General features: G+C 34.6%; 1 protein-coding gene across 2 annotated transcripts in view; it reads right to left on the bottom strand.

Moving 5' to 3' along the window:
- LOC106111856 (protein bunched, class 2/F/G isoform) overlaps positions 1 to 16,424 on the bottom strand; it is a 114,912-nt gene that overhangs the window by 50,793 nt on the left and 47,695 nt on the right. Inside the window, exon 2 of one of the 2 annotated variants that reach the window (XM_013294012.1) lies at positions 10,298 to 10,432. The exons of the other annotated variant lie outside the window; for it this stretch is intronic. Coding sequence (XP_013149466.1) covers positions 10,298 to 10,432 — 135 coding nt within the window. The remainder of the gene's footprint in view (positions 1 to 10,297; positions 10,433 to 16,424) is intronic. 2 annotated transcript variants of the gene reach the window in all.

Below are 16,424 nucleotides of genomic sequence, written 5' to 3'. Positions count from 1 at the left end.
TGTTCACTCGCTTGTAAACCGGTTGTAGCTCGATTACCGTAAAAGGTTTGAGGTATACTCGGGGAAGATACCTGGCATATTAATTGTTTGGATTTAAAAACACACACAAATCACTAGTCTCTATTGTCAAAATGTTATAACATTTTTTTACGGCGATTATCTGCAAAAACTAGATTTTACCTGGTGACCAAAAATGTAAACAATGTCTAAGCAAAATACGAAATTGTGTCTAGAGGAGATTAAGTTAGTATTTCGCGTTTTGTAAGAGGATGTTGAGGTTACTTTACGGATGAGGTACATCCCACCAGAAGTCCATCATATTTCCTGGTATAGTTTCTATTCGACCAAAACTTTTTTTTATAACGAATGTCACTATTTACAATTGTGTCAGATTAAAAGGTATTCGTGCTTAAAGTCGGCTTATGTTGTCATTTTGAGCCCTGCTTCCTGACTAGAAGATGCGGAAATGATTGGCGGAGTCATGTCTATACACAGTTATCTCCTTCAAACTGACAAATGTTATCGCAACCAAATCGTAATATTTTTATCAAAATTATTATTGTTGTTATTCATTTTTGCGCAAATTGTCTAAAGATTGTTTAATAGGTATAAAAAAGATAAGCGTGTTTTGATGTGTTTATTTTATAATTAAATTGATGAATTTTAATCAGCTCGCGTGTTGCCAAACACATTATATTATCTTGGCGTACGGAATACAGCTGTGGCTGTGTAAACATACGTAGATAAAAAATAAAGATAAACTGGTTTCACAAAGATGGCTGCCGGGCTAGAGACGGCTTATCGAATGAGACGTGTGACCTCTTTACCAATTACCCAGGTTAACTAAACAACGTATGCAATCTAACTCGAAAACATGTGATTTGTTAATAGTTTAACCCTTATTAAAAACTGATTTAGGAACCAATCATCCGACGAGTGTCTTCCAACTTTCTTGGCAACAATTAAATTTTTCGCAATGACGTTTTAATGTAACTTTTTAATTTGAATTACAGACTGATTGTCAGGATTGGACAAGAGAAATCTACCATACAATACATAGTAATACCATTATACATCCGAGGCACGCGCCGCGTAACTAATTGAATGGCAACAGAGCAAGGGGCATTCGGGGCACGATCAAAGACACAATAAATGATTCACAACAGCGCATTATTACGTTATCACATCTGAAGATCCATGTTACGATGGTCAGATGTACCGCATGCGGCCGATAACAGAACAATAGTCAATTATAGTCTAACGTCATTAGCATATGCATGAAAATGACCATTAATGGACGACCAAAAGTCACAGCCCTCTTGTTACTGACTAGTGTCATTTAACATTAATGTGCTATTATAGTAACTTATCTTTTATATTACAATGTTTTAACTTTTAACACTGAGTACGCGCTAATGGAAATTATTGATGTACCAATGCTGTTAAAAGGAAATAAAAGCAAGATTTTGTAATTGAATTGTCAATAATAATATCTTCTCATGGCTTTTAGGTAAAACTGATGTAATATCGATCATCATCGTCATCATTATCATCAATCACGATCTAATATTGTTATAAATATATTTCATATTCGCAAATCACTGGTGTTTAGAATAGTCAGACAAAGTGGTAAAAATGATGTGCCAAAACAACATAGTAAGATTCGAGTTGACCGTTGGCACGGCGCCCGCGCTTCGCGTAAACATGCTATTTCAGATCTGAAAGTCAATTCGATCGCCTTATTGATATTCCATAGAGCCCCTTCCCACTACATTACACTGTCAACATCATTTAGATGTACGTATACAGAGAATGATGTACTGAACGTGTTACACATTACCAAAAACATATAGTCAATATCAGCATGAGACATTAGGTCATAAAACTTATTAAATTTGTGTTGATGCAACATTTTTGCGTGGGTACGGTGACTAATTTTATGTAAAGCAAATATTTGATAAAGTTATCAAGTCGGCGTTTATAGCTAAAACATACGGACACATATGACGATCGCAAGTCAAATATTTGGCGTGGCCCGTGACTAATTCGACGAGCATTAAGTAACCATCGCCGGGGTGGACGACCGGCTGTTTGTCCGCCGCACCGAGGGCAGGTTCATGTATTTAAAGCGCAGTCAAACAAACGTGTACGGATGAGAACCGGTGTCGGCGCGTCCGTAATAACAATTGTTCCATCGCGCCTCGAATTTGTAACATCGCCCGCTGCGACCTTTTGCGTCTGTCAAGAAGAACGATGGAGATCTTTTGATGGATTACACTAGGACATCATACCTCATCCGCACCAAAGGTGTCACCCGTTTAGATGACATTGCCTTACCTGAAAAAGGAAAAAATAACATTTTAAATATAAGATTAAATCGATAGTACATAAAATATTGTACCTTTTTGCAATCCTACTTGAATTATAAAAGTGTATTTACACATGCTACGATGCACAAAATTAACATTTACTAATAAAATCATTAAAAGTATCAATTTCATGTAAAATTTAAATTCTTACAATATGTTTAGTAATGTCGAGTGTATGCTGTGTAAATTATTCTTTACACCACTGAAAGATGAAACCAGTCGTACATTGACCTGATGGTAAGTGATACCATCACCATAATCACACGAATGAATTTTGGTACATACAGAATTGGGTAATAAAAAAAATCTTTAAATTTCATACATTCATACAATGCTAAGTTAATAGGTTTCATTGTTTTCAATTTAAGTAAATAAAGCATCGCAATAAGCGCTGTATTTTTGCAAGTAAAAAGTCAAGCAAATTATTTTTTACTTCTATTGCATTGTGATATAGACAAACAAGTCGTCAAAACGCATTTAAACTCAACATTGGGCCTTCGACAGCATATCTCCAATTAAGTTGATAGGTTGAAGCATTATCTTTCATCAGCCAAACCATTGTTTTTGCGAACAACGACTTAAATGCAAACAGAATATCTTATAAATAATTTGTTTACAATCGTCGTCGAATAAAGCTCTTCGATTAAATTTTAAAATAGAAATTCGTTCTGATATTACAAATGCATCCTATATCAGAAAAGTAGAAAAATATCTCAATTGAATATCAAGATCAAATATCACAACATTGTTTACAAGTTTCGCTTATTATTATGTATTAATTTATCGCTCGATATCACAAGTCAGACATTACTAATGCAAGCGAGGCCAACTCATACCGGTGGAAACACAAGACGACAAGACACGTTGCTCCCCATGCGCCAGACCGCGTAATATAATCACTTCTCAATCTATTCTCGATATTCAATGGGCATTAAGTTTAATTTATTTCACCTTACTTCTGGTTACGTACATTGAATTGTATCTTTAACGCAAACGTGTGCAACATCCTAAACGACCAATGGTAAACATTTATTTTTTTACCAAAAAGAATTATTAAACACTAGCTTTCTCGACTCCGTCCGCTTAAAATTTAAAAAAAAAAAACAAAACTCTACATCTATGACAAAGTTCATCGAGATCCGTTAAGACGTTTGCGCTACAAACTAACATACATCCATCCATCCATCTAAACTTTCGCATTTAATATTAAATAACAAGATTTAATAACCTACAAGCGCGGGGGTTTTTTGCTTATTTTAAAAACTTTGTAGTAGTGACATTACTGTGTTAAATTCAATGTGCTAAAATTAGCATAGAAGATCACCTTAGTGTCGAGCGTGACCGCGTATACCTACACAATGAGACGTGGGTTGCAAAGAAAGACATAATAACGACACAAAGATCAAATAAGCCATTACAATTTGTGTGATTTTACATAGTAGATATTTTTAGTATCTTATTCTATTCTTTTTGTTAATATATGAAGATGTCTTACTAAAATATTCTCTTACTATCGTTGGTCTCTTTTGTGTATGGTATGAGATGTAACTCCATTTAGTTTACACTTTAGAAATTCTATACAAATAAGTGTGTTAGGCGGTCCTTTTTTTGATTAGCATCTAACAAGACGGGCAATGAAACATTCTTCCCCGTAACTTGAGACTTTAACTGTGCAACTTTACCGTGATAACTCGGACCGTTACAGAAAGTGAGGTCCGCGGATTCAATACAAAACCCCTGATAGAAGTAACGGTACGCGTCGAAGTTTGTGCGAAATAATTCACAGCCTAACAGAATTCAGTGTACACGTGACTTGAATAAACCATCTTCATAGCCAAATTATAAATAAATAAATAAATGATTTTCTAATATTTAAGACAACTAATAAAAATGTAGCTTTGTTACAATTCCAGGAATTTAATTGGTTTTGAACTTCATCATAGGAATAGGTCAAGTCATTATAACTCTTGGTTTTTATAGTGTGACGTTTGTGAAGTACTTTTTACAGTAATATGCATAATCATTGCCTTATATGACGAATTACAATACCTTTATATGACGATGTTAGGGCTCGGTGTCAACATCGTGGGAAGTTACAATGTGTCATTAGAGGTGTGTACGCGTCTATTTGTGGCAGAGGTCAATGTCACTTAGGAGTTAATTAAACTACAAAAGCGCATTTAGCACTGTCTGTTTTAATTAATTGACTGCTACGAGGAGTTGACTATATGCGTGCTAATTTTTATTTAGTTTGCAGCAGTTTTACATTGATTATCAAAATCAACGAATACAGACTATTAAAGAAACCTCTCTCAAGTCATATATTTAATGCTGTAACTTGTTTGTATTCCTTAAAGAAATAATTTAATCTGTTATATCAACTCCAGTACCTCATACTGGTGTCCTATAAATTACAAACGAGGTCGACACGTCCACAGCTCTAATTATCCATCAAATTAAAACGTTAGCACTTTATCTAATGACCACAGCTTACGTAAAATATCTCGTTCCTCTTTAGAACTTGTCTCAGGAGTACGAGCGACAAATTACGACATTCCGAATGGCCTACTATCACACTCTAAGGCGACGAACCACATGTTTATTTGCATTATTTTAAAATGTTCTCATTTGTTAGACGGACAAATAGAATTTCAAATTCAATTGAAAATTAATCTATGTAACACGTTAATGAAAACAAAATGTGCATCGTTCCCATTTTATGTGGTCCCAAAACTTTTGCACTTTCACATGTTTTTTGTGACTCATTTCAATGGCTAGTAATTTTTTAATTATCTTAATTCATTTAGTACTTTACAAACGAATTAATTTTGGTTACAGAATATTAAGAAATACAAATCAATGTTGACACATTAATATTTTACAAAGCATTTTTGCTTACGTAGTACTTACACTTGCTTCAAGTTAAAATAAAGTATTTTCAATAAACCATAAATAACGAGATCTTGACCGTAATAGACTATTTAAAAGTAAAAACTTTGACGGAAGAAGTGAAAAAATCGATCTAAAATTAAACCGAGTAATGACAACAAATGAGAGAAAACGGCACTCTTAAAATGTAACAGGGTTTGTATGTCAACAAAGATAAGTAAAAGCTGTTTAATTTTAATAAAGTATTTGAAACTAATATGGAATTTGTTATCGGACTACTACATAATTATCTTTATATAACACCTATTTCAAGTAAGGTTGAAATTTTCACGAATTATTTGTCGTTTATTCCATGACTACATGTTTCCATATAATTCTTCGTTCATATGTTCTCAATATTTTTAGAATGTCACAAAAAAACTGAACATATAATAGAAACTTATGAATTATTTATATATATTTACTACTTATTTTTATAAATACAATAATATGCTAAAGAAAACCTCTGTGAGAACAACACAAGGTATAATAATCAACAACACTTAAGGTAATTTTGATATTGAATACGCAATTTATAACGGCATTAAATTATATGGAAACTCTACAATGACGCTGTGGAACAATGAAAGGTAACCGCATACGTTGCCAAGATTTCTCCAGAACATCAGCTCCGGTTCAAGGTGATCTGAACCTTATTGCGCTTGTAGAGTGCTTATGTTCTTTGTGACAATTATCTCGTATAAGAATGAGTCCTTGCACGGTTGGCTGCTTGGAAGAATCTCGAGGATCCTATTACAGCCTCTTCAGACAGGTTTCAATGTCATTTGAAAAACTTTTGTTGCTATGAGGGAGCAGCAAATGTAGACATTGATATATTTTAAGGCGAGAGGAAAAAAATGAAGCCTTGTGCTTATCAAACTAGATCCAAGTACCATGTGATTAGCACTGTTTTCCTTTCTCCTTGTCTCTATACTTTATAGCGCAGTCGTGATCAGAATCCGACGTGACTACTGAAATATCGCAATACACCGCTTACGGGTTTTCTTTTAAGGAACGGAACACTTACGTTTGCCGTACAAGTGGTTTTATAATCCGCACCGCTTAACTGTTCTGTTACTGCTCTAGCTTTTATGACAGGCTCAGGATAACCATAAATTAAAAAAAAATCTACAACAACGACATAGGGAAACTGTAAATATTTTGAATTATTTTTATGTTACAGCGGTGCTTATGTGCCTTTCAAAAAATACAACCACTGGTAAACTCACAATAAATGTAATGTGTATTTTTAATAAGAAATAAATGTATGTATTTTATAAACATTTTATTAATGTTCTCGGATCTGCACTTACAGTTGTATCGACAATTGGACATTGCGGACTGTCCGAGAAAAAACAAGAAACATTGCCGTCCTAGTTTTCTAAACACAATTGATTGACAGGCTCAGTGTAACATGATAAATCGCGAATAGCGAATCTATGAGGTCGGCACATTGCGGCTTTCGCCGGCCATCGAACTCACTCCGCCTTTCGTTACCACGCAAAAATAACGGTTCATTTAAAAGTAACGAGTCAAAGAAATTACAACGCAAATACAAATTACTTTTCAAAAGTATGAATTGTTACACGGAATTCTGTGTTAGCGAGGCGTGTTCAATTACATAAATTTGCATTTAGCATATATTGAAGTACGAGTAGAAGGTGGAACCAAACTTTATAAAACCACTGCTTTTAAAATCTGTTTACTGTTATACCACAATTCTTTTCTAGCTATTTAGAAGGTGTCTTCAAACTCATATATTCAAAAACAAGTTACAAGTATATGCATAACAATTAAAAAACCATTGGCTATCGTGACTAATAATTACATGTAAAAAAAGATTTATGTGTCGTTCAAAATGTACATAAGTATCAAACTTGTAGTTGAATAGTTGTCAAGTGTCATATTATATATGGTCGCGTCGCTATTTCCATTCCGTACTACATTGTCTATAGCCCCCTCGTCAACATCGTGTTTTGAATGGCATCGTATAGAGATCCATGCATTATTCGCTTCAACTTCCGCACAGAGTGTGGGGTAACAAGTGAAGCGTGCAGGCTGGGGCTGCGTCCGCACATGCGTCGCGACCAGACAATTCAATTCGCAGACACTCACTTGTTAACCTGCCATCAAAATCCCTTCACCCAACATAATCCGACAAGTGTATAAATAAACTAGCTTTCGCCCGCAATTCCGCCCGCGTGGAATTAAGAAACTAAGGTATACCCTATGTGTTTTTCCAGACTGTCTTCTACAAGCAAAATTTCATCTAGATCCTTCTACTAGTTTAGAAAACAAACTAACTTTCCCATTTATAATACTAGTAAGAAGTACGAATAATGATTTATTGAATCCGACAATTATCTATAGTAAATTTTTATTTTTATGACTTTTAATAAATCTAAGAGAGAGTTAATTCTTTTCATCATTACTTTACACCACAAACACGTATAACACATTCACAGGAAATACATCTTGTGAATGTGATGATAAAATGATACTTTAGAAATAACGTCTCTACATATATCATTATGTGTTATTTGTTAGACATTTATAAACATACGATGTCGGCGTTTAAAAATTCATTACATGCAACGGCATAAAAAACATAAAGCGTCGGTGCATTGGCCACGCCGCACCTTACCACGCATACCCTTGCAGTGACATCTACCGGCCACAGCCGAAAACGCCGATTGAAAAAAAAAAACATCGTACTTTATTGACAGCCGCCAATTCTATTTTTAAGTTATGACGCGAGTAAACACTTAAAAATGATTTTTGTATACTAATTTCTTTCAGTAAGTTCATTTTTCCAACGCAAGGATGCAGATGTAAAAAGTATGTTTTCGCATAAAAACATCTAACATTTCTTTTGAAGCTCACTTTACTTTCAAACACAAGACTGTTATAATAATAACAATAATTTTTTAAAGCAAATTCAGTGTCTATAAAGGTGGCGAATTACACAAATAACATTCTTATTTCTTTAAACAACATAGAGGCTTATTTTTAGCCGAGGTTAACTTGTTTGTTGCTTTTCATATTTCATATTCTTTACCAAAAGTTAAGCAATATCCATTATATTTATAACATCATTAAACTTTAACGCACAAGGACAGCATAATTAATCATTCATTGATCGTTGTGCTTTTAATTTTACTTAAATATTTCAAACAGTCATCACTAAAAAAATACAAGTCTTATCATTATTTGTCTTTGAATTCACCTTTTATGTGACAAAAAATATACAGACTCACTCATTCGTAATATTCTAGAAGAACAAAATAACAAGATGTTAGGATCAACGGACATTTTCCAGTCCCTTAAGCAGCATGTAGAGGGGGACAAAGTCAGAATTTCGTTTTCACCAACACAATTTTACAGAGACCCTTAACCATAGAAACACCTATTTAAGAATACTTTAGGTCCTAGTAAAAGCGGTCATAAGTCACATAATCATTGGTGCTACTTAATTCTAGATATTGTGTTAACGACAAACAGAGAACATAACAATCGACGGCAGATAAGCTTGTCTCATTTGAATTCATCGTGTTGCGATTGTTCGTGGAAAGGATACAAACTACAGGATAACAAAACGTTTGTTTTCTGACCATGTCTACGGAACGCTTTAATAAAATGACCTACATAAACATATCCTATAGGCCAGTCTTAAAACGAGTAGAAATATTTTTATTGAAATAACTAGACCTTGGTCTCGTCAAATGCATAAGTTAATGTTTGTTTTGATTAAACATAGTCGAGAATAATTAATCCTAAATATACTTAAGCCTAGGAACTCCACGAAACTACATTTATATTAAAAAGTAGAGTTTTCGGATCATTACAAGAAAATGCATCCTTCAGCCTATTATGTCAATCGCTTATTACATCGTAAAGGATAAACTGCATCGTTATGGGAGCCAGTTTCATTATCATTGAAAATGTCATCTGATCTTTAATAGTACAAGTACAAAGCGTACTAAAATAGATATCATTGAACTAAATTACTTCGACAGGGCGCCGAGAGATTAGGGCATGTGAGAGGTGCATATGACATAATTGTCTCGCTGAATAACGTTGCGTAGCGTGTTGAGTGTATTGCTAGTTCTTCATTTTATCGTTGTCATATAAAAATTAAGAGCCGGAGAAGAATACCACATTATGTATTATTTTTTTCATTTTCTGTTATGAATTGCGAAATCTTCTAATGCCCCAATATAAAATATCAGTAAACTGAAAGAATATGTAATGTTTTCCAATAGTCACGGCTCTTTTTGTGAGTCTGGTTGGTTTTTAATATACAACAGAACATCATTTAATCGACGGCTGTTCAGTACCTGAGAATTCTAAGCGAGTGGACTAAATTACCTCTCATAAAAACACTAACAATGCAGTAATTAGGATTTATTCAAAGTAAGATGGCTCTAGTCATTTGTCCGCCCTTTCACAGCGGCATACGACATTGACATTGGCCGGCTCCTCGACGCTAATTAAGCTTAATTCTCGTCTTGAATTATTTATAAACTGCCGCATACATTCGTAGTTTGCGATTTAATGCAAGTAGTCTATCCTCAAGGTACATAAAGAAATCACATTTCACGATAAATACTTAATTGAACTATAATAATACGAATAAACACTACAATCTAGTTTGCAAGAACTAAAAAGGCAATCACATACCTACACCAACAACATTGAACAATGAACTGATATAAATTAGGCATGCACCAAAATTTCCACAAGGCTGTAATAATAACCTATTGACAAAATAAAGAAAAACCAAAACCACTAGAAAAAAAAAACAAAGAAACACCGACACCACGTCTTAATGGTAAAGCAAACAAACAAGACGCTAGTTTCTGATAACGGTTAAAATGCAAAAACTTGTAAAATTGGTGTAAAAAAAACCAAACAGTTATCAATAACTAGCGTGTATCGTCATAGAACAAAAACAACCATGGACACATAAGCCAAAACGTTCCTAGCGTGGCGCTTTCTACCTGGAGTGCTGTTGCCTGTCAGAGGGCGGCGGTGAGGGCGCGCGGGATGAAGCAGCTGTGTTGTCACGCGCTTCCGTCGCCGACGCGGGGCTGCCCGACCCGCTGCCGCCGAGCGCCAGCGCCAGCCCGCTGATGCTGGAGACACACCACCACGTCACCACAGCCCTAGCCTCGGCTACAATCGATCACCATGACCTAGCTGCTCCAAAGTACACGCACGCATCAAACATACTACGACAGCTACCACTTTAAACTATGAAAACATGTTCTAATGATGTTTTTGGAGCAGATAAGTCGTTAAAATGGAACTAGAATTGATAATCTATCGTACTACTTTAGTTGTTGTGACTATATTCAGTGAAGTCATTTGTGCTTCAGTGTTCTACATCAGATATGAACTCAACATATAATATCCCGCCTTGCATTGTCAAAAAAGTTGTCGGTTATTCAAACTTCGATTATACAGAGCTAAAAACAGCCGAGCGAAGCAGAACATTCTCAGCGGGGTGAAGAGATACATAAGCAGTGATGTTCAGTTAGTGGCAAGGCAACGGAGGTGTCATTTGTATTGAGGTAAACGCAAGCAAGCATAATTATACGTATCGGTTTAGTATTAGACCTATCATGCACAGACGTAACAAGAATATTCTTTTCACGATACGTTATTTTGTATTAGCAGTAAAATTGACCTTTGTCTTTCAATCGTATCTAGAGCTGGGAATCGTTTCACATAGTAATGTACAGAACAAAGAACGGTGACGTGAGTTCTAGTCTCTTGAGCAGTTCAGTGTTAAGACAATAAAGAGCATTCAGGCGTCAATCAAAAAGTCTAGGAGAATAAAGAGCTACACGGAAACTGGTGTGCATCCAGTCATTCAATCTTAAGTGGGGGAAAACTGGCAATTATAGTGAATCACGTCATTGAACGAGAATACTCCGCGCGGAACGTAGCCAGCATGTGAATGAAATGCCTCGGTTAACGGCCACCCTGTACCAGTTGCTCTCAAACTTTTTACATCTTGACCGTGAATCTTTATTTAAAATCACTGAGTAAAAGTCGATTGAATTTTGTTTATTCTAAAGAGTAATGTTTAGCAGGTAGTTTCCCCAGGATACATTTTATTTTTGTAACTTTATTTTATCCCGAGTCTAATTGAAATCATACAAAATGTTTTATGTGTGAGTAATTCAGTCAATAAAAGATGTTAAAAAAGCTCTATACTTCGTGAAATCAAAGGAAGTCGTTAATATATTTTTTTTTTATTGCAAAACAAAACATGACCCCTGTTTTGTTGTTGAATGTTGTTTGTGATGAAGGTTATAATTTCTAAATATAATTTTGTATGCGATAAATTAATTTTCATAACAATTCTAAAGAAGCCGTGAAAACAGAGTATGGTGACGTCACGGTGTTTGAGGTCGAGTTTGTGCGGAAGTTTGTAATTGAGACAAAGGTAAATACCACATCCTACCTAGTTAAAAATTAATAACGGAAAAATTGAACTCAATTTCTTTCTATAAACCAAACCACTTTGGGTGAAGACGTAAAACAATTAATTAGAAATTCCATCAAATGTTTATACTATGGCCTTCATTAAATGTAAAAAATTTCCACGATTACTTTTTATTACAATTAATAACCCGTCTTTGTTATAATGCTCTTAAGATCAATGACGCAAATCGTCTCACCACTTAGAGACCTTCCGTGATCTAACCGTTAATATAGAGGTGGTAATAACTCTGATGACGTCATCCGTCGACAATACATCGTACAGTGTGTACAATGTGTTGCCGATGGCAGTTACGTACGAAGGAGGTCCAAAGTGGATGACATCAACGTAATTATAATTCGTTACGCATCAACAGACTTATTGGCAGACTCGCTGATTGTTTCCGTGACATGTAATAACTGAAGCGCCATTTCGAGTCTCCGGTTGTTTGTTAGCGGATTAATATGTGAAAAGTTACGTAAACTTTGCAATTTTCACGTCAAATTTTAAAGCAGAGATTCCCAAAGTTATCCAACACCTTACAAATGTTTACTTTATTTACTGCTATAGTACACTCCCGTTAAGTCCTCCGTAGAACTCAGGGTCTCCGCTTAGTTCCCAAAGGGAAATCTTAAGGGACTCACTGTTATAGAATAATGAAGATGTAATCTTAGATATCCTCATATAGAATAGTTTTACTCTAAAGTATGTTTTGTACTTTATAAAGCTGTTACGTCATTCCGTTGGTTTTGTGTACAAATATTTTATGGCCGCAAAGTACATTTATAAATTAAATATTCTTGGACAGTACTTTACATCTTAAATCGTCATGTTTATTATGCCTTTATATATAAAACGATCGTTTTATTACCTACTTCGTATCAAAATCGGAAACAAAGTTTCGATAAATAAAGTTGACTGCTATATAAGTGAATTTCATATAAAAAATAAGTAAACAATTTTTATTTCAATATAAATAAATAAACGCGTTATCTTGTAAATGAGAAATAAAAAATTTAACGATATTTTAATCTGAAATGATATTATGATTTTATAGGCTTTTGATTCGTTCCTTTCACTTAAAAGTTTTGTCTGTCACATCTTTAAAGCCTGATAAAAATATGACCAAGTCAAGTTAGTATCCACAAGATTAAATTTATATAATTCTTTTCCGCATACTAAATGAATATGAATTAAACTTCAATCTATACTATTATAATAAAGCGTAAACACACACTTCTCTGTAGCCTAAGATGTCAGCAATTACAGCATATTTTTGAATAATTCTTGTTTTAAGAAAACGCCCTCCAATTACGTCACGCTTTAGGCTATATATTTTCACGCAATTAAACTTAGGGGGTAAATATTTGGATAATAACCCTAATGTGGGAAAGAGACCATAAGTTGTTGCCAACATCAAGGAAGCAAGATTGCTTAGATTTGTCAGGTCATGTCATTTTGACATTTGCTATTGATAATTTGAAAAATGTAAACAATAAAATATTATTTTCATAATTTCATTCGGATAAATGCTGGAACAGCTAGTCTAATATAATTAATGTTTGTTTAACATCACCTGACTATTGCATCATGCTACATTAATGTAACTATACTTTAATTTTGCTCCAGAGTCGGCAAGGTCGCAAACCTCGGCCGTACCCAAGGTTGGGAAAGTCGATCATACGATTTATAATTACAAAATAATTAAATTACGAACTGCCGACGCTGTGTGGTTCTTTAATAATAAAAGCAGCCCAAATTACGACACCGTATAATCATATCTTACTAATATTATAATTGCGAAAATTGAAATGGATGTATATTACATATCTCCATACGGCTATACGGATTTAGTTGAAATTTGGGGTAGAGGTCTGGAAGAACGATAACACTACTAATTAAGTTTTTCTTATTTCCGCGCGGATACAATCGGCGCCGACAGTTGGTATTCTATAAAACTGGCATATTATTTGACTAAATCTTCATCTTTGTACAGAAGTTGCTATTAAAGTGAGTCATTCCAATAGAGTTCTTGGTAACACGCGATATCACTATAAAGTAAATAAAGGTATACTGACAGACGAAAAACTTCTACGAAATTTACACAAAATACATATTTCATTACAATATCAAGCTAACTTTTTGACCGTGACTCATTCTGGTACTGCGTTGATAGTAATCGTACTTTACGAAAACATAAATAAAATCTCATATGCGCAAAAGTGAATTACATTCGCAGACACAAATTCTAGGCTGTCGTCCAAAATAATCATTACGTTTAATAATTCAATATTTAACATCTTAAAATTCCGTCTGCTCGCGGAATTCAGAACATGAATACACTTGGCAAGATATCAATACGACGGATTATTTATGTTATTTGTAGCGAATTAGCAACAAATAGTAGGAACATATTACTACATGGTGTGGTCAAATGCTTTTAATATGGATATGTAAACACAAAGCTATAAGATATTGATATGCAGTCAAGATAACACTGTATAGAAAGCATTTTGTGCAACTGGAATCTCCATTACCATACGTTTAACATTTTACACTATCTAAAAAACTGATAATATGATATGATACTTGTAAATAATTTATTTTAAACTCTTCCTGTACTTTAAAAACACTGGATCAAATCTCATAACTATATTAGTATTAATTACTTCATATCTTAACGACGGGATAATTCTACAAGTTACTGAGGATACATTCGGTAATTATTTATGAACTTCATGTTTTTATTGGAACAGCGAGCGCCAGGTGGGAGAGAAGTCTTCGAACGGAGGCCACAAGGGGCGTGAGGCGCTCTCTATCCAGGTGGACTGCAATCTTTGGAAGTCGTTGGAATCGTAAGGCGGAGGTTCGCATATGGTGGAAGGGTTAAGCCTATGTCTATGCAAATAAAGGCCGATGATCAAATTCAACAAAATAAAACCCACATAAGTAGATATTGTGAATCTATAAAACAAGCAAACATAAAAACTCTACAATATCGTGCAGCTGGTCGTACCATCGTTAAAGTCAAAGTCACTCTATGATTCCGATAGCATAAACCTGCAGCATTTATGCTTATTACTGTCACGGTTTATTTTATTGCATCAGTGTCTATTTGCAATGTATGCTGTTGCTGCATTTTCAATTGCACATTAACGGTAACTACCGGTACGCCAGCGGCTGCGTCGGTAATGGTGTCTCGGACATTCGTAAATATTACTATTATTTCACTTAAGGACAGACAATCGCTTATTTGATTGTTACAATTGAGTTAATAACATGAAAGATTGCAATAAATGTAACCACTACATTTAGTCATAAATAACCTGTAATATAAAAAAAAATCCGATAATACTGACAGTGATAACCACATCTTCATTCAGTTTAGCCAATATTGTCATTCTGTAAGCTTTGTGTAAGACCATAAACATTACCCTCTTTAAGTAGGAAAACAACCATACGCCTTGAAGTATATCTAAAAGTAATATGAGTTTCTTAAACAGAAGTAAAATATTATAATAACAAACAAATGTGTTACAAAGTCAAATGCAAATCGAATACTCGAAACGTGTTCAACAACAATACATCGGAATCAATAGAGCTGTTGAACCTTTCAACATCTCAAGTGGCAAATTGCACGCCTTCGATACGATCGGAAAGATCGAGAACGTGAAATACCACAGCCGTACGCTCTACAGCCTACAAGTATGTACTCGTACAATGAGACCGGTCACCTTAAGGTGACGTCATAGTATTAGTAAAAGGCAATATATGTTTCAAACAAATAAACTTCACAAACGCAAAAACATTTTTGTGACACATGAATAAGAAGCCTAAAAGTTTACTTAGGTTTGACTAAAACCTTTGTAGTCTAAACCTCCGTAATATACTTTTATCCCATCTAACTGCGTAAAAACACAAACTATATGCATTGTTTTTATAACAATGGCACATACACCAATAATCATTATCATAATTACGAGGAATCGAGTGTACAATCATCTTAACAGTGCAGCAAAACGTGCAATGCGAGATAACCTTCAGCAAACGTCAAACGGGCCGATTGTGTAATCGTGTTGGGAGCTGTTAAGCCAACAAAGGTACCCTTCAAAGGAGTACGTTGTAAATCATACAAACGGTCGTTAGAGGCGCGTGCGGAGACCGATAATGGCGATAACGTTGCGCCGATGTAATATTTATCTTAATTCGTTATAACTTAGATCACAGTTTACTTTGTCGGTACCGTTTAAACCATTTGTTTGGCCCGTAGACCGTGGACCGGTGATAAATGGTACGGAACAATCGCCTTTTGATCCGGAATCACGTTCGTTTCGGTCCTTACTCCTTGAAGGATATGACATTTAAACTGTAATCGCTGTATCTTTGTTACAAATTCATAAGAAATTGTTTTAAGTTATTTGGCCTCCTGTTTCTCGATACGTTTCTTGGTTCCGTATAAATTACAAAACATTACTTACATTTACCGGCCAATTGCGTTCTTTATAGGGAAGAAAAATCCAAAGATATAGAAAGTTTGAGACAGGAAAACATCAACAATTTTCGACAAAGAAAACTAAATTAACTAATTACAACACTCATCGCTTTTCTGCGAAGCGACACAAGATAGGGAAAAAACA

This window comes from Papilio polytes, unplaced genomic scaffold (genome assembly GCF_000836215.1).
Source record: "Papilio polytes unplaced genomic scaffold, Ppol_1.0 DF824146.1, whole genome shotgun sequence".
Lineage (NCBI taxonomy): Eukaryota > Metazoa > Arthropoda > Insecta > Lepidoptera > Papilionidae > Papilio > Papilio polytes.
This window is presented reverse-complemented; position numbering and strand designations above follow the sequence as displayed.